The following is an 18,579-nucleotide window of genomic DNA, read 5'->3' on the forward strand; positions in this document are numbered from 1 at the left end:
AAGTTACATGCTTCCAGAATACACTGCCCCAGCAGTAACAGGAGAGACACCCCCATTCTAAAAGAAATGGGGAAGAAGGAAAGGGTGACAGATCCCAAGCAAGTCCAAAACCAAGCAGGGCAAAATTCATGAGATCTCCAGGCTTGGGAGTAATCCGTTTTGGCTGGATCCTCTGCCCTCCAAGCCCTCTGGGGGACGGTCTGCCTTCTGGACCCACTGGGGAAGAGTCCACCAGGCCTGTTAAAAGCAGGGCAGTTGTCCTCCTTTTTGAAAACAAGCAGGTAGCCATGATGATCTCTGGACCACCTTGGGATCATTCTTTTCTCATCTTGAAGAATATTGCATGTTCACAGCCAAATAGCTCTGTAGTTCTGTCCTGTAAAACCCAAGATGTTTGATAGTCTTCCTTCATTCCTTCCTGTCTCTTTCCTTTTATTTTGTTTTGTGGTTTTCCTGCTGGAGCAGCTGATGTGGTCCGTGGTTCACACCACACTAATCCCTTTAGCAAAGCCTCATGTGGCCATACCCTCCGTGTTCTCTTCCAAACACACATGCCCATTTCTTACAGTATGGGTTGGCTGAAAATTTCCCAGATCTTTAAGTTCTGGCTCCTTTTTGCTTAATCCACATTCATGTTGTTTCTCTCTTCTCTCATTTTACTCTAAGCAGTCAGGAGGAACCAAGCCACCCCTCAGCACTTTGCTTAGCAGTCTCCTCAGCTAATACCCAGAGTCACTGCTCGCAAGTTCTACCTTCCATGAAACACTGGAACACGAACACAATTCAGATTGTCTGCCACTTTATAATGAGAGTTGCCATTTCTCTATTATCCGCTAACCATTCCTCATTTCTGTCTGAGAACTCATCAGAATGGCCTTTACCGTCCATATTCCTGCTACCGTTCTGTTCATGATTACATAGCTGTTCCCTCAGAAGACAGAAGCTCTCTCCCTAGCTCTCTTTTTCTTTCTGAGCTCTCACCAGCACGTGCCTATGAGAGTCCATTCGCGGCACTCTGGGCATTCTCGAGTGCGCACCTCAGAACTCTCCCAGCCTCTGCCCGTCACCCTGTTCCAGAGCCACCCCACATCTCAGTACCCTGTGTTAGTCCGTTTGGACTGCTCTAACAAAATACCATGGACCAGGGGGCTTCAGCATTCATTTCTCACAGTTCTGGGGGCTGGAAAGTCCATGGTCAGGGACCAGAACAGTTGGGTGCTGGTGAGCACCCTCTTCCAGGTTGCCACGCTACCACCCTCTCCCTGAGTCCTCACATGGTAGAAAGCAGAGCACAGCTCTCTGGGGTGTCTTTCATCAGGGCCCCAATTCCATCCGTGAGCCACTCCACCCTCATGACCCAAATCACCTCCCAAAGGCCCCGCTTCCAAATACTGTCAAATTGGGAATTGGCCTCAGTGTAGGAATTTGAGGGGGACACACACATTCGGTCCATTGTACTTGCTTTTCTTTCTTTCTCACCTTAAGTATAAGAAACGGTCTCATCAAAGCTGGGTGCTTTCATTGCTCAGCCCCTGACAAGTAATCCCATTTTTGAAAAATGTTCTGATTGAGGTCAGCAGAAAGAAAATTAAAAACGGGGGCCAGTGCTTACGAGGTGGACATGCAGCTCTCATACCTTATTCTCTCACGTCGTAGAGGATGAAACAAAACGTTCTTTACTTTCAGGGGTGACACTGAGCTCTCCTTTGGTTCCTGGTGGTTCTGTCCTCTTTAAGGTCAGAGATTGTGCCGAGGTCATCTCTGAGTCCTCGGTGCCCAACTGCAGCTGCACCAGAAGAGGTGCTTGAGAAGTACTGGTTCTGCTCAGAATCTGCACACTATAGCTTACGTGGCTGGGGGTGTCCTGTTCTTTAACAACTGCTCTCCCCTTTCCCTCGGCTGCTCCCTCTAACAAGTTTTCCTAGAAGGGTAAAGGGAGCCACAGATGCCGACTTAGAAGCTCAGTTTTGGGGGATGGGGTTTATGGTAACATTTTTTTCCTCAACATTAACATTGTCTCGGAAAGTTTATTCTCTGTTTACTCAATTGTGTAAATGTAAAAATATGAGTAAATTTCAGCAGCTATAGGTTTTGATTAGTAAAGTTTAGATGCCTTGCCCCCCCCCAATTTTATTGAGGAATAATTAACAAATACAATTGTGTATATTTAAAATGTACAGCATGGTGCCTTCATACACATTATGGAATGACTATCAAGCTCAAGATCATTAACACATCCATCACCTCACATTGTTAACTGTGTGTGTGTGGTGAGAACGCTTAAGACCTACTCTCAGCAACTTTCAAATACATGACACTGTCTTCTAACTATAGTCACTGCGATGTATATTAGATCCTCAGAACTTGCTCCTCTTACAACTGAGAGTGTGTGCCCTTCAGCCTCTGCCTCCCCATTTCCCTATCTCTCCGTATCCCCTGGCAACCATGGTTTTATTCTGTTTCTATGAAATCGGGTGGTTGTTTGGGTTTTTTTTTTAAGATTCCACATGTAAGTGATACCATAGAGTATTTTTCTTTTTCTCTCTTATTTCACTTAGTGTAATGCCTTCAGATTTGTCCATGTCGTCACAAATTGCAGCATTTCCTTCTTTTTTATGGCTAAATAATGTTCCTTTTTGTGTGTGTGACATTTTCTTTATCCATTCATCTGTCACTGGACACTTAGGTTGTTTCCATGTCTTGGCTATTGTGAATAATGATGTAATGAACACGGGAGTGCGGATATCTCTTCAACATACTGATTCCTTTTTGTTTGGGTATATACCCGGAAGTGGAATTGCTGGATCATATGGGAATTTTATTTCTAATTTTTTTGAAGAATCACCAGACTTTTCCATAGCGGCTGTACCCATCTACATTCCCACCAACAATGATAAGGGTTCCCTATTCTCCACATCCTCGCCAACACTCGCTGCCTCTTGCCTTTTTGATAGCAGCCATTGTACCAGGTGTGAGAAGATAATCTCATTGGGGGTTTTGATTCGCATTTTCCTGATGATGAGTGATGCTGAGCACATTTCATGCACATGTATTTCATGTGGTCCTGGGCCATGCGTCTCTTCCTGAGTCCCCAGCTGGCCTTGACTAGCCTCTCTTTCTGTGACCCTTCCCGGCCCTGCCTGGAAGGTGTAGGTGTGTGTTTGGCTCTATCCCCCTCGGAGATGTCGTAGAGCGGCTTGAGAGGAGAGCAGCGCTCCGAGGCCACTCACGGCCCTCACGGTTTGCACACACAGGAGCTCGTGCCCCAGGCCAGAGCAGGCACCGCCGCATTTCAGCCCTGCTGACTAGGGATTCCTCTGCTCTGGCCCGAGTCCAGCCTCTTCTTGTGTATCTGCAGTCTTGCTTTTGTGGAAAAAAAACAAAAACAGGAAAAAACCTCTTCTCCCTCAACTGTACTGCAATCTGCAGGAAAACCATCATAATAAATACACAAGCCCTACACAAGAATGGGTTCCAAGAATGTCTTTTTTGGAAAAATGTCTGTTTGGGTCCTTTGCCCATTTTTTTTAATTGGACTTTTTTTTTTTTATATTGAGTTGTATGGGGGCGCCTGGGTGGCTCAGTCGTTAAGCGTCTGCCTTCGGCTCAGGTCATGATCTCAGGGTCCTGGGATCGAGCCCCGCGTCAGGCTCCCTGTTCGGCGGGAAGCCTGCTTCTCCCTCTCCCACTCCCCCTGCTTGTGTTCCCTCTCTCACTGTGTCTCTCTCTGTCAAATAAATAAATAAAAAAAAAAAAAAAAAAAAAAATCTTTATATTGAGTTGTATGAATCCTTTATATATTTTGAATATTAACTCCTTATGAGGGGTTATAGATAGCAAATCTTTTCTCCCATTCTGTAGGTTGCTTTTTCAGTATATTGATTGTTTGCTGTGCAGAAACTTTTTAGTTTGAGGCAGTCCCAATTGTTTATTGTAACCTCTGGTGCCTAGAGCTTTAGGTGTTTTTTAGTTGTGGGGTTAGAGGAGATGAGAGAGAGAGAGAGAGAATTATTAGCTACTTCTGCCAGAGGCGTTTACGCTCTTCTACCTCTCCTCTTAACCCCCTGATCTTTTTATCCTCCCTTTCCAGGCAGTATTGTGCTGGCTTCTGGCCATCTCAGACTCCCCGCCTGCTTCAGGAAGTTTCTGTGTGAATGCCTGTCCTGTGGGATGCCCTGCTTCAGTGCACTTCTCTGCTCACTCTATTCCTTTGAAAATCCCTGAGTTCTTGTTTTTAAGGTTAAATAGGTTCCCAGCAATCCAAGGACTGTAGGTACAATAGGAAACACTGAATAAGAATAATGGCTTACCTCACACTGACTGGGTCAAGGGAATGGTTCTTTTTATTGAGTAAAAAATGACTTCCTCACACTCAAAATTATTTGGCATCTGTTATGGCTAAAGATATGCTCCCTTTCTATGTGTTAGTTTGCTCAAGTAGAAAGGAAGAGTGTTGGTTTGTGAAGTATTTTGAAGCCATGTGGTGGCACTGGGCTCTGTTGGGATTAGGTGGGTAGGCTAGAACTGACCTCTCCCAGTGGCTGCTGCCCTTTTTGTCCCCCACCTTTTCGCTCTTTGGCTTCCGGCTCCTCCCTTGCTTTCCCTGAAGACTGCTCACCCTCTGATTTTTCACTGAAGCTTTTTACCTTGCTCTAAATGATAATGGCAATAATTTAAAAACCAACGAGTTTCAGAAGAATTTATTGTAGAAGGAAGAAGAAACTCCGCATGTTTACAACATACTACAGTATTTTATTTTTACAAAGCAAAATACTTACATACAGCATCAATTATTAACCATAGTGTCATCCACCTTCATTTTGCAGCCACTTTTTATAGACAAGTTAAAAGAGAAAGCTCTTTGAGCCCTTTTCTTACAAAGTAAAAAATAAAAATAGATATATCTGTATTGACTGACCATTTTAAGGCAGTTTTGTGCAAGCATCCACGAGGGACTTCTCCCCACCTCCTGCTGGAACTCCCCAGCCACCCCTAGACCCACTTCTGCCTTTCGGCATTGCACCCCGATAGAGGCAGAGCAGGGAGTTGCTAAAGGCCCGCCACCAGTCCTGGGGCCCCAGAGATCCCTCTGAGCAAGTCCAGCCTGGCTCAGCCCATCACCAGTGGAACAATTTCTGTCTTAAAAAAAAAAAAAATGTGTAGACCGAAGGTAATTTCATCAGATTTGAAAAATCAAAACTCTCCTCCACCACTCTCTTTCATGCCTTTCTCTAACACCCAATACCTCTCCTTGAGGATCAAAATCACAGGGTTCTTTCTTAGGTGAGGGATCTGTTTTCTGCCCTCATACACCTAGGCCTTCAACTGAATAAGTAAAGTGATGTCATAATTATTTTTCTTTCACAGAAAAAATCAAATGGAAAGGAGAAGCTTTTAGTGTCTGTCAGGGATCACAGACAGAGAGAGAGCCCCCTCGGGCCAGCCCCCTGAGAAGTATGTGTGATAACCCATTGTGTTCAAATAATTCATCCCATTTAGGTGACGCCCTTGTACTTAAATTTTGATTGTGCTCCTGACTCTCTCATTGGTGATTGTAGGCCATTCTCCATCCCTACCTTTCTCTACCCCCTTCCAGCCCTTCCCCCGCCCTCACCCAGCCTCCATTTGTCCCCATTTTCCCACCCCTGTCCCACAGCAGGCCTCCACTTAGGGCTGGAAGTCTTCCGGGCGGATTTTCATCTCCACCCGTCTGAGGGAGTAGCTAGACCCGTGCCACCCGTACCAGGTAATGCCGTCCAGGTGCTTGCTGTGCTCCCCGAGGCGGTAGTACACTCCGTTGAGGTTGGAGTCTGTGCAGCAGTTGTACCAGTAGCCACCTGGCACGAGAAACAGACCGGGGCTGGGACGCCGAGCTCGTCCTCCCCTTGGAAATAGCTGCCAGACTGGACAGCAGGATTGGTGAAGCTGCTTTTGGAACAGCGGCTAAGCAGTTAGAACCAGTGTCCCCAAAAGAGTACCAAAGCCAGAATACCAGCTCTGCGGCTCTAAATCCATTCTTCTCACGCGGGACTGCCCCCCCTCCCGCCGGCCTCCCCCTACCCGCCTGTCTCACCTTTGCGGAGTTGTGCACACTTGTCTAAGCAGTTGTCGTTGTCCTTGTCCTTGGTGCTGAAGGCCGTGTTGTTGTGGTAGACCAGGGCGTCGTTCCCCACATTGCCACTGTAGTTCCCCAGGAAGAGGCGGTAGCTGTTCAGTTCGTTGCCCAGGACGAAGTGGCTGTACTCCGCGTAGCGCACGCTGCCCTCCCAGTCCTGTCAGGGAGGACGCCGAGCCTTAGGGGAGCTGCAGCGGGCCCTCATTTCGGCCCGTGCTGCCACTCTCCCCTCTCCGCTCGCAGCCGCGCATCTGGTTCCCGCTGCGGACTGAGCAAAGCTTTCCTGCGTGTTTGCCTTTAGGGGGCCGCACTAAGCTGGGAGTCAGAGGACAAGGGTCCTGGGCCACATGTCTCTCCTGAGTCCCCAGCTGGCCTTGACTAGCCTCTCTTTCTGTAGCCCTTCCCGGCCCTGCCTGGAAGGTGTAGGTGTGTGTTTGGCTCTATCCCCCTCGGAGATGTCGTAGAGCGGCTTGAGAGGAGAGCAGCGCTCTGAGGCCACTCACGGCCCTCACGGTTTGCACACACAGGAGATCTGGCCCGAGTCCAGCCTCTTCTTGTGTATCTGCAGTCTTGCTTTTGTGGAAAAAAAACAAAAACAGGAAAAAAATCTCTTCTCCCTCAACTGTACTGCAATCTGCAGGAAAACCATCATAATAAATACACAAGCCTGGGGCGCCTGGGTGGCTCAGTTGTTAAGCATCTGCCTTCGGCTCAGGTCATGATCCCAGGGTCCTGGGATCAAGCCCCGCATCGGGCTCCCTGCTCAGCGGGGAGCCTGCTTCTCCCTCTCCCACTCCCCCTGCTTGTGTTCCCTCTCTCGCTGTGTCTCTCTCTGTCAAATAAATAAAAAATCTAAAAAAAAAAAAAAATACACAAGCCTATAGTGAACAAGAATGGGAAGGGCGCCCCCAGAGTTGTGCATAGTTGTGTGTGGCAGCCTGCTCTGGTCCGAGGCCTCGTGCTCACCTCCATCTCCACACGTAGCCGGGTTGGCCGTCTGGACAGCCGGTGGATGTGCTCATTCCCCAGCCAAAAGTCCCCACGGATGCTGCCAAAGCCCAGCTTGTACTGCTTCCAGTCCCGGTAGAAGGAAACAAGGCCACTCTTCCGTCTCTGAATGGTGGTCCAGCCGCCGCCTGATGTCTCCATGTCACAGAACACCTGTGGCGGAGAGGATGCTCTAGTCAGGGACCCACAGAGGCGGGCAGGGGAGTGTGAGGGCGGCGGGCCGCACCACCTTTCTCCCATTTCCGCAGAGCCAATGGATGTGTGCACGTCCATAGTCATGCTGGCTCACTACGGCCACTATTTGGCCATGTTGGCCGGCAGGAGCGAGGTGGTGGTTTGCTGGGGAAGAATTGTCAAAATTGAGGATGGGGGCAAGTGCGCATCTTGTCGGAAGAGGAGAAAATCCACATATGCTCTCAACATGTTCTCTCTTTTCTCCTTCCCCAAAGAGTAACTGCTCTAGGTCGTGGCAAGAGATGTCAGCTAGTTGGGTAGAGGTTATAGAATTATCTAATCTATGTTAGAAGATTTGGTGTTTGGTTGATAATGATTTGAAGGGGCAAAACAGATGCCTGGGGAGGTTCCCCACCAAATTGAGTGTGTGGCTAGCTCTCTGGTATTTAGTATGTTTGATTCTCTGTCTTGAGTTTCCCTTTGCTTCTACTGTGACAAGCCTCATTGCCCCCAGCCCTTTGAGGGGGCGGAGGACAGATGGGAGCACCTGGGCAGTGGGCTCTGCTGACCTCACCTCCAGCTCGGGGCTGCCCAGAAAGTCATCAGGAGGCAACTTGTACACTCCAGAGATGCGGTAGTTCTTCTGGTAGAGGGACGAGCAGTCATAGATGGCATCTACAAGAGGAGCAAACCACAGGGGTGAGCATCCAAACCCAGGGGCTCCACGGCAGGTGGGCATCCGTGTTGCAGCTCAGTTGAGAGTTTCAAAACTGAGACTTCATTTCTACCACGATAATCACATGAGTGTTCATTATTAGGCCGTGTCTGGATTTTGGAGAGGTGTAGGCATTGGGAGACCAAAAGGGGGTGTATTTTGGCTTCACTGGTTGGGGGGCTGAGGGGTAGGAAAGCCCTTCACCTGGATAGCATCAGTGGGATAATCAAACGGGTGGTTTTAGGTTAACTCTGAAATCGATTATCCTGCTGAGGTTCTAGGCCATGAATTCTGGAAACAGTCCAATGCATGATGGCTACATAACAGATGCTCCTGTTTAATAAATTCAGCTTCTGGGACAGCCAGCCTCTCTTACCACATAAGTCATGAGTAGGGTCTGCTTTGGTTGTTTGCCTAGTTGGTTGGTTTGTGTGATGGTTGGTGGTGGTTTTTCAGAGGTAATGGCTATTTTTACCTATGAGAATTAGCTATTTTTTATCTAGATTACCTACTAGGACCCTAATGAAGGGAGATAGATTTCACATCTTATTTCCCCCCCGCTTCATCTAACACTGCTCAATTCTCAAATGGAAATGCACACACCCTGAGGAACGCTTAGAGGCCTTCCCCTGGCGGCATTATTAAAACAAGCAAACGAGAGCATTGGACAGGCTGGTTTTCACTCGGGTTGATTTAAGTGCTTCCTTGGCTGCCCAGGGGCTACTGCCTTATGCCAGATTTGGTCTCCATGTTGCAAATCTCAAAGAGCACCCCGGAAGAAACTGCCTTTCCTGATAGGATTCAAAGAGCGGGCACCCTTGCTATCCAGGAGAGGCTTCCCACCCTCTGTGTCTGGGATTCTTTCCTTGGTGGCCCCTGCACTGGGCCTTCAAGAAGAACACACCGATGGCGGCACTTCTGCCAAGAACCATCCCAGGCAGAGCGTCTTGCAGGAGGGGGTGGGGAGGCACGTGCCTTCGCCATCAACCCCTTCATTTTCCGTAATGATGAAAGCATCAACTTACTGCTTTCTCCGCTGGCCTATCTACTAAAACAGTATGAAGGTGACCCAGCACCTGGTAATAGAGAAGAAAAATGAGGAACAATATCCTGGGCAAGAAGAGGAAGAGGCACAGCAGGAGAGCTGCCTTTGTTTGACCCCCAAGAAACTCCCTGCTGGGAGGGGAGCAAATCCCCACTGGAGGAGCCGGGGGTGGCAGGGGCAGGTTCCCAGCTGGCTGCTCTCCTGCGGGTCTGGTTTCATTTCACAGGCCAGATCAGGACCCACTTATCTGGAAAATGTCCTGAGGATACCTTTCTATTCTAGTCCCACACTGAGGGGCAGGAAGTACATGCTTAGAAAGCGATTTATACATGGTGGTTTATTAATGGGATGTCGAAGCTCAATTTCATGTTGAGGCTTTTTCTTCATTTGAACTGAGAGTAACCAGTGATTTAGTCTGTCGTGTCTTGACTTGGTCTATGATGTGACCAAAAATTTTTATATCAGCAATAAGTGACATAGATATAGGATATTCTCCTTACAAGTAATAATTTCCTGATGATTTCAGAAACCCAGATCTCTTCTCTCTGAACAGTAAATTGACCTTGGCCAGTCTAAGCCAGTCTACCTAGAAACTGAAAATTATTTTAGAAAACATTAAATGTATCTTAGTTCGGGGCCACTGAAAATCCAGATCTCAACATTGCATTTTCTTCTATAATGGGAGAATTTTATTTGAGATCATGGGAAGAAATAGAAATCTCAGAAGCAGGGAACCTCGAGGAGCCTGTCCTTTTCCTGAACACAAAGGAATTCTTCATCTGGCTCTAGGCAACATCTACACCTAATTCTGAGCCAGTGGGAAGAGTCAAGTTTGCAAACAAGACACGAAACCCATTAATGCTTATACCACTAAATCTTCGGGACATGACAGAATTTGGCTTCTAGAACAATAAATGTTACAGTTTTGGTGTTCATTCCTGTTCCCTTGAGACTGAGGGCACAGCCTGTCAGCTCTGGCTAAGGAAGTGGACCAATCAGGGAGACTTGAACCCTGTTTCTAAGATTTTCGATGTGACTCTGGGCAAACCACGTTGTCTCTCTGCACTCCAGGATGGTAATTCATACCTTTCATATGCTGAAACATATTGTGAATAAAGAGATGGTGCAGGCACCAATTTATAGAAATGTACAGAACATTAGAGCCGTGGCACATACCCAGGAAAATATACCCCAAAGAACCCCCTGTCATCGATCTGATGGCCAAGATATGTAGAAACCATGCTACAGACAGAGACACTCGGCCGTTTGAGCAAGAAGATGATGAGTAGTAGATGAACATGTTCTCCTTACCTGCCGAGGTCTGGGTGACAGTCTGGGCCGCCTGCAGCTGCATAATGTCAAGCTGGTTGTTCATTTCCGAGTACTTGCTCTCCGCGTCTGTGAGCCGTGACTGCATGCGCTTGGTGCTGCCCTCCAGCTCCATCACCTGCATGACCACGCTGACCCAGTCCCTCTCCTGCTTCTGGCTCAGTTCACTTAGCAGCCTGCTTAGATTGGCGACCTGGGCCTTGAGCTCCTTCGTCTCCTCACAGCAGGTGGCCACTTGGAGCTGCACGGGTGTCTTGCGTTTCGGGGGCTTCTGTGGCCACGCTGGGGGGCTGACAAAGGCCATGATGAAGATGCAGAGCCAGGTCACCCCTGAGAGAGTCTTTTTCAGCATCTTTCTTGGGCCTGGGTGAGGAATGATCTTCCTTTTGGGGATCTGGATATGCCCAGCTGAGGTCTGCAAAGCTGGAGCAAATTACAAGTGTGCACTTTCTCCCTGGATGGGCTAACCACGCTCTTGCTTTCTCTTCCCTTGCTCTTTCTTAGCCTTTGTCAAAGCTTGAGTTTAAAACTGCAAATTAATTGGGCTCCCTATACCTTTTCTTTCTTTCCCTGAACACTCTACAGACTCAGCATCTTAAATATTATCTGCTGCCTGCACCTCCACCCCCACTGTGGCCGTGCATGGTGCTTTAGCCCCTCCCAGCTCATCTGGGAGGGTCAGGTGCCTGTTGGGTGAAGTCAGCGTAAACTTAGGCCAGAGGGGAGGAGGAAGACAGGGGCGAGTCTTTCTTTCCTTGCCTGCATAGTCTCTGGGCTAAGACAAGAGGACTGTGAATTTGTGTGTTTCCAATTTTGCCTATTAGATTATGCCCCTGCCAGCCACTCGCTCAGCTCTATCAGCGAGCAGGGCAGGGTCAGAAGGATTTCCAAATTCCATTCTAAAGGTTACATAACCATGCGGCGAGTCTAAGATAGGCAGAGAGAGTTGGGAATAAGACTCCCCGCTCACCCAGGGAGGCCTGTTAATGTAATCCATGCTGTTTGTATGAGGATCTGGTATATTTTGGCATCCTGCTGAGTGTGCTTTTAACAAGGCTAGTTATTCCTTTCTCTGATCATCATTCAGTGTTTTACAAAACCCTTATTCCACCTAGATCTAACACTGTGTCACATTTGAAAATCTCCAACTTAGAAGAACTCTAGAAATAGAAAGACTAAGCCTCTTAGGAAGCAGAAAAAGACTTTGTATCCACAGGATTTGTTCAGTCATCTTGCTTTGTATGTACTTTCTCCATCAACAAGTGGGCCAGCATTAGCTTCTCACACTTGGCATTTGACAAGGAGGTGCCAGAGAAGACAGCAGGGACAAAAACTCAGGAGTGACGGACATGGCTCTGGGATGGTCATACACGCTTCCATCCATCTGTAGGCACAACAGAGAACAGGCCCATCCTTGTCCTGTGTTTCAAAACTTGGAAAGTACGTTAAATCATAGGGAGAGGAATCCCCGTCACCTAATAAATCCATATTTATAATCTCATTTCCCTTGTCCTATGTAATATAGTCTGCCGATCTGAAGCTATTTTCTGTGTGGGATATATATCCCTGAAAATAGGGTTACTGTTATTTCTCATATACTGTGTTTGAAGGGCACTACTCGTTTGAAAACAAATGGGAAAAGCCTGGGATTTCAGCAAACCTTAAATACTTAACATGAGTTTTTCACTGAGAATGTCTACAGAGGTCCCTCTGTCCTTAGACGGTAAGACTCTGTCTTTGGAACATACTCTTGCCATTTCCGTCTTACAGAGCCACTGAGACAGTCCTCGTACTGTTGCCATCCGGTGTGGGTCCTTCACACACGAGCCTGATACCTGACAACCCTCCTTCCCTGCCATGATCCCCCAGAGTCCTTTTCCAGTTGGGACTTCTGGCTCCCCAGAAAGCCGTTTCTGTTCAGGAGGCTCGAATTACCAAACAGTTTTTTCCCTTCTGAATGAAAAAGCGGGAGTGGCTCGGGTAGATCAGGGTTTGTTTTCTCCTCTCCATAGTCTCCTTGCCCACTAAGGGGTCAGGACATGGCTGGCACCCTCTAGCAACTTGTCAGCCCCTGTTCAGAATTGGCAGCCAGTCCCCGCTCTCTTGACGCAAATACTCAGCCCAGCTGGGCGCTGCGGTTTGCCCCACGGCATTTACTAACTCGAACCCAGCCCCAGCTGTCAGCATCCGACGGGCTGCTGAACCCGTTGAGGATCTTCAAGTCGATCTCCTAGCCGACGGCCGACGCTGAGCTTGTGCCGCGCGACCCACATAGCCACGTGGAGCATCATGTGTGACCCTGCCATCTTAGGGCTCCCCTGCAGTAACATGCTAGACAGAGTACCACGGAACAGTGGGGCTTTATGGATTCCCCGCCAGCTTTTTGTTTGTTCTTCCCAGTGGCCGCTTCCCCGGCCCAAACAGGAAACTGTTATGAATAGATTTTCGTATTTGGGCAGAAAGTGAATCAGTCATTTGTATTTGCAACCCATGGTGCAATCCGTCCTAGGGGTTCGTAAGTTTGGATCAGAAGCATCTAGCTGTTTGCATGAATGCCTGCTCTCTGACATTTATTTTCTGAAAACCAATTTCTAACATGAGGTATAAGTTGGAGACAGAGGCTTTCCTTACTTGAAGATTTTCTTACATCAACTAAGCTACCCAAATGTCAGTAAACCCCCACCCCAATTAAAAAAATTTAGCAAATTAAGAGTGTTTCCCATGCCAGATTATCAGTCCTCCAAACATCCACAACCCTGCGATGTCCTAGATTCTGAATTTCTGAAAGAAGGAAAAGTAAACCCTTGTTTTGAGTACAGCTAAGCCAGTAGAGAAAACCAGGAAGGATGTGGCAGACTAGACCGGTTTTCCTTCTCCAAAAAGCTATTATTCCCTTCTCTGCCCTTCAGCGAATAAAGTGACCATAAAAATGGGAATTAACTGAGAAAATCTGGAAAACCTGTGTTGGACACCTTGCAGTTTTTCCTTTTCTCTGTTTTGCTGGTGGTGAAAGAGGGTCAGCTTGGTGTTCCTGGGAAAGATGTTTATGAAAAATCAAGCTTATATTCTTGATGAGAAAAGCCAGTGAGCTCTCACTTAGCCTGAAAGTTCTCAAGGACTTCACAGTCTGGGCTGCGCTGCCTCGGGCCGGCACCAAGGACTGGAGGCGTTCGAGCAGCCTGGGGATTACAGAGCAGGGAGGGGCCTCGAGGTGGTCTCTCCTTCTACCCAAATGGGAGTGTCAGGTCTCATTTTCTTGAAAATGTCCCGGTTAGAGAGACTCCTCCTTTCTAATGTATTCCTGTCCCTGCCTGCTATTAAAACCATCACTGGCAAAATTGGTGAGGGAGAGAAACAACTAATCTCAGCACCAAACTCTCAGTTTATTGAATGAATTCAGCTCAGAAGAACCTGCCTTGTTGTTAGTTTGTGTACTAAATGGTATTTTACTTCTCCTAAAGTCTTGTAATGCGTCCCAGCTTGCTTTACTACATGCAGCCATTTCATACCTGACCTTGTGTCACTCCAGCCTATTTCTGTCCCAGCTAAAAGCCCACATCCATCCCAGAAGGTACATCCATCTCTTCCCTAAGCTTCTCATTCGCCACTTCTGCCGAAGAGTGCATTCCGGACAGGTTAGAAATCATTCTCTCCGGCCTCCTCCTAGAGTCTGTTATTCATTATGGCACCCGGCAAAAGAGTCTGTCTCGGCTCCCCCTCAGACTTTGTAGCAAACACCGGTTCTGTGAGTCAGCATGCAAGTTGCAGAGCATGGTGACCGTGCCGGCCCAGCCTCAGCTGCCTCACAGTGTAGTTGGAGAAGCAGACAGCTGGGCTCTAGGACAGGGTGACACGAGGATGGGGGCACAGAGGAGGAGGAGCACCCAACCCAGATGAGTTTGGGAAGGCCTCCCAAGGTGAGTGATCCCCAGGTTTCAGAGAAAAAGAGGAGGTAGCCAGGGGTGGAAGGGAGCATCGTGAGCAAGGTGCAGCTTTGTGAAAGAACTTGACTTAGTAGGAAGACACAAGTAGTTGAGTGTGGCTTAAGAGTTGGGAGCAAGGTGGGGGGGGGCAGTTAAAGCTGAGAGGTGGAGGGGAGCCAGGCCCGAGGGACCTGGGTGTGAGGGGTGTGATTGCTACTCTGGAGGCAGAGGGATCTCTGGAAGGAATCTAAGCAGCTTTTACCTCTTGTTGCTCTGTTTTCCTCAGCCTCACTGGGAAAGTGGCTTTTTGTAGTTGGCAAACAAGATTAGAACACAGAACAAGATTAGGATTTCTTGAAATCTAACGCATTCATATTAAATGCCCTGAAGGGATCATCTGGCTTGAGGATTAAGGAGGCGGTCGGTATATGAAGGACTTGAAATAGTTGGGTCTAGAATCAGGCAAATCTGGGTTCTAATCCCTTTCCATCACTTGATAGTTATATGACCCTAGGCAAATTACTTCTTTGGGTTTACAGATCTGTGCAGTGGAGATGAAAATCATAACTACTTTACCTCACAGAATTTTTGGTTAAATAAAGCAAAGGATTAAAATAGTTAAGGGCGCCTGGGTGGCTCAGTTGGTTAAGCGACTGCCTTCGGCTCAGGTCATGATCCTGGAGTCCCGGGATCGAGTCCCGCGTCGGGCTCCCTGCTCTGCAGGGTGTCTGCTCCTCCCTCTGACCCTCCCCCCTCTCATGTGCTCTCTCTCTCATTCTCTCTCTCTCAAATAAATAAATAAAATCTTTAAAAAAAAAAAAAAAAAAAAGAAGAACTTAAAAAAAAAAAATAGTTAAGGCATTTTTCAATAAGAAAACTAAATTTGGGGATGCCTGGGTAGCTCAGTAGATTAAGCGTCTGCCTTTGGCTCAGTTGGTGATCCCAGGGTCCTGGGATTGAGCCCCACATCGGGCTCCCTGCTCAGCTCGTAGCCTGCTTTTCCCTCTACCTGCCACTCCCCCTGCTTGTGCTCTCTCTCTCTCTCTGACAGATAAATAAATAAATAAAATCTTTAAAAAAAAAAAGAAGAAAGAAAATTAAATTTGGAGGAGTTAAACTACTAGAAAACAAAATTTATCATAAAGCTACCGTAAGTAATTAAGGCAGTATGGTGTTGGCATGAGGATAGACTCATAGATAAATGGAGCAGAATCAAATGTCCAGAAACACCCACACATATGTAGACACTTGATTTATGACAAGGGGGCACCACAGAACAGGGAGGAAAGGATAGTCTTTTCAGTAAGTTCTTCCAGGTCAGCTAGGTAGCCTTATGGGGGAAAAGAGGGCTCTTGACCCTTACCTCACACCATACACAAAACTTCAAGTTCAGAGGAGGTTTGAGTTCTACATGTGAAAGGTAAAAACTGAAGCTTCCAGAAGGTAACATAGGATATTATCTTTGGCATCTTGGGATAAGCAAAGATCTCTTAAGCAAGATACAAAGAACACTAACCATCCAAGAAAGCATTATCAAATGCAAAAAAAGGAGTAATCTCTGTTCATTAGAAGACACTATGAAGAGAGTAAAAAGGCAGGAAGAGATCTCCAGTACATACCTCTGTGTACACTGTCTCCAGAGGATATGTAGAACTCTTACCCAACAATTTTTTAAAAGCTAGCCAAGTTAAAGATCAGCAAGAGATGTCAATAGGCACTTACTTCACAAAAGAGGATCTCCACAAGGCCAGTGAACGCATGAAGGGCTGCTCAAGCTCATTAGTCATGATGGCAATTCAAATTAAAACTATCACATGCCACCACTAAACCCCAACTAAAATGGCTACAGTGGAAAACACTGACAGTAGCCAAGTGGGGATTTTCATATACTTCCCACGGAAATGTAAATTGGGAAAACCAGTTTGGAGAGCAATCTGTCAGTGTCCTTGAAAGCTGAACAACCCCGTACAGTTCTACTCTAGGTATAGTCCCAACAGAAATGCGAACACACTTGCACCAAAGACATGTACAAGAATGTTTGTAGGAACATCACACTCATACTAGCCAAGAGCCAACAAGCACCTAAATGCCCTTCAGCGGCCAGGTGGATAAGTTGTGGTATATTCATAGAGTGCAGTAGTCTTCAGCAGTAAAAGGGCAAACTCCCATAGCATGCAACAACATAGATGTATCTCCCAACATCATGTTGAGTGTTTAGGTGATGTTCAAAAGCTGGCAAAACCAACCAATTGTGTCAGAAGTCAGATAGTTGTTGCCTCTGGAGATGAGCAGGGAGCCATGGTCAGGAGAAGCCTCTGTTGTGTGTTGTGTTCTCTTTCTTGGTCTGGGAGGCAGCTACCAGGGTATCTTCACTTTGTGATGATTTATCAAGCTGTACCCTATGTATACTTGTGTATATATGTGTGTTATACTTAACTAGGAAGTTGATTCAAAAATACGTAGGGCTCATGAAACAGTAGTGGCAGACACATAGTCAGTGTCTAGTGAATAGTAAGTATTATTATTTAGGGGGGACTGGATGGCGCAGTCGGTTACACATCTGATTCTCGGTTTTGGTTTAGGTCATGATCTCAGGGTTGTGAGATCAAGGCCCACATCTGGCTCCATGCCGAGTGCGGAGTCTGAGATTCTCTCTCCCTCTCCCTTTGCCCCTCCTGCTTGTTCTCTCTCTCTCTCTCAAATAATAAATCTTTTTTAAAAAAGGTATTATTATTTAGGTATATAATTATCACCTCACCAGAAAAGCCCTCCCTGCCCTCCCAAATCTAAACTAAGCCGCCAATGTTAGTCTCCATCTAAGCGCTCTGTTTTCTTCATGGTATTTACCTTCACAGCACTTATCTTGGGGTTTGTTTTTTTGTTTTGCATATCTGCTTAACTGACCTGTAAGCTCTGTGAAAGCAAAGACCTTATCTGTTGTGTTTATCATTGTAATTCTAACATCTAGCTCTTAGCACAAAGCCTGAGACCAAAAAGGTCCTTCATTGGAACTTGTCAAGTGAAAGAATGAATTCCCAACAGAAGGTTCTCTTTGCCTACATAAACATCTGTCATGGAGACTTAGAGTCTCTCTCCATGGACATTGGCAGTACTTTGTCATGGTGAGGCCTTCATCATTGGCCAGCACATTCTGTCCTGCTCCGAGTCCATTTTTCTTCTGTAGGTCTTAGTTACAGAATCAAAGGCAGTGAAAACTGGAAGCATTGAGATCACTTGGTTCAACCTTGTATTTTAATCAATAACTGGAGGCAGCGTCCTTACTGTATAATCACTCTGTCTCCCTGGAAACCATTGATTTGTGTCTCACCCCTCTTTCTTTACATTTGAAGATGACCAGCAGGAGGACCACAGAGCGTTTGGGGCAGGGTTTTGTCCTGCTCTAGCTTCTTGCAGAGGCCTGTGTAACCGGCAGATCTAATTACTTCAACCTGCATCAGCCTGTTAGTGAACCATCATCGTGGCCGGGGGGGGCCACGTGCAGCAGCATGTGTTGAAGACAGAACAAAGTAACATGTCCCCATAAAAACAGCTGCATCTCTGGGCAGCTCTATTCCCCATAATTTCTCCAGGAACCTGACACATCTTGCTGTCCCCGAAAGAGGATGAAATGCCCATTATGTGGCAATAGCAGAAAGTCACTGTTGCTGGAGACAAGACCCTGTCTGAGGTACAGGATAAGACCACACGTTGGTATCCAGCTGCCCTGGGACTGCAGAGCTTCCCTCAGGCTGGACCTCTGCCTCCCTGACGTAGGCCGCACTAACGGGGAGAGGGGACCGTAGGTCTTTGAGAACGTTAGAGAAATTGAGCCGGTTGCACCAGAGCAACCAGTTAGCGGCACGCGGGCCTGGGCTTTGCAGTCTGCGGGCAAGGGGCTAGAGCGTGTATAAAACCCACTCTGTCATGATTCTAAACACGTGTTCCCAAACTGTCACCACTGTGTTGCTTGGAAGTATGAGTTTTGCTTTTCCCGTTGTGTCCTGGCTTCCAGAAAAGGTACACAGTCTTGTTCTTTTCCCTACCTCTGCTGGAAGCAAAAGCACTCTGGCCAGAGGGGTGAGGATTTGCTCAAAGCTCCTCACTTCTCGACAAAAACACATTCCAAGCCTCTGGGCTCATGCTGACTTCAGAAGTGCAGTGTGCCTCTAGGAATCTGTCCCCCCCGGGGGGCAGCTCCATGCAGCAAGAGGGTGCATGGACCAGGGAAGCCCCTGTGCGGCCAGAGCGTGAGCACAGACCGGATCTCCCG

The 18,579-nt window shown here is 47.3% G+C and overlaps 2 protein-coding genes across 4 annotated transcripts in view; one reads left to right on the top strand and one right to left on the bottom strand.

Moving 5' to 3' along the window:
- Positions 1 to 18,579, top strand: part of MTOR (mechanistic target of rapamycin kinase) — a 123,954-nt gene that overhangs the window by 53,796 nt on the left and 51,579 nt on the right. The gene's annotated exons all lie outside the window — the stretch shown is intronic.
- Positions 5,668 to 10,738, bottom strand: ANGPTL7 (angiopoietin like 7). The gene is made up of 5 exons (XM_036065251.2): positions 10,369 to 10,738; positions 7,872 to 7,972; positions 7,082 to 7,276; positions 6,074 to 6,272; positions 5,668 to 5,837 (listed from the first exon to the last, which is right to left on the bottom strand). Exons 1-5 carry the CDS (start codon positions 10,736 to 10,738, stop codon positions 5,668 to 5,670), a joined length of 1,035 nt encoding a protein of 344 aa, XP_035921144.1.

This window comes from Halichoerus grypus, chromosome 5 (genome assembly GCF_964656455.1).
Source record: "Halichoerus grypus chromosome 5, mHalGry1.hap1.1, whole genome shotgun sequence".
Taxonomy (NCBI): domain Eukaryota; kingdom Metazoa; phylum Chordata; class Mammalia; order Carnivora; family Phocidae; genus Halichoerus; species Halichoerus grypus.

Coding starts and splice junctions, on each gene's coding strand:
- ANGPTL7 (XM_036065251.2), bottom strand. CDS start 10,738: ATGCTGAAAAAGACTCTCTCAGGGGTGACCTGGCTCTGCATCTTCATC. Junction 7,973..10,368: donor TGTCACCCAGACCTCGGCAG/GTAAGGAGAACA, acceptor CTCCTCTTGTAG/ATGCCATCTATGACTGCTCG. Junction 5,838..6,073: donor GTGTGCACAACTCCGCAAAG/GTGAGACAGGCG, acceptor TTCTCGTGCCAG/GTGGCTACTGGTACAACTGC.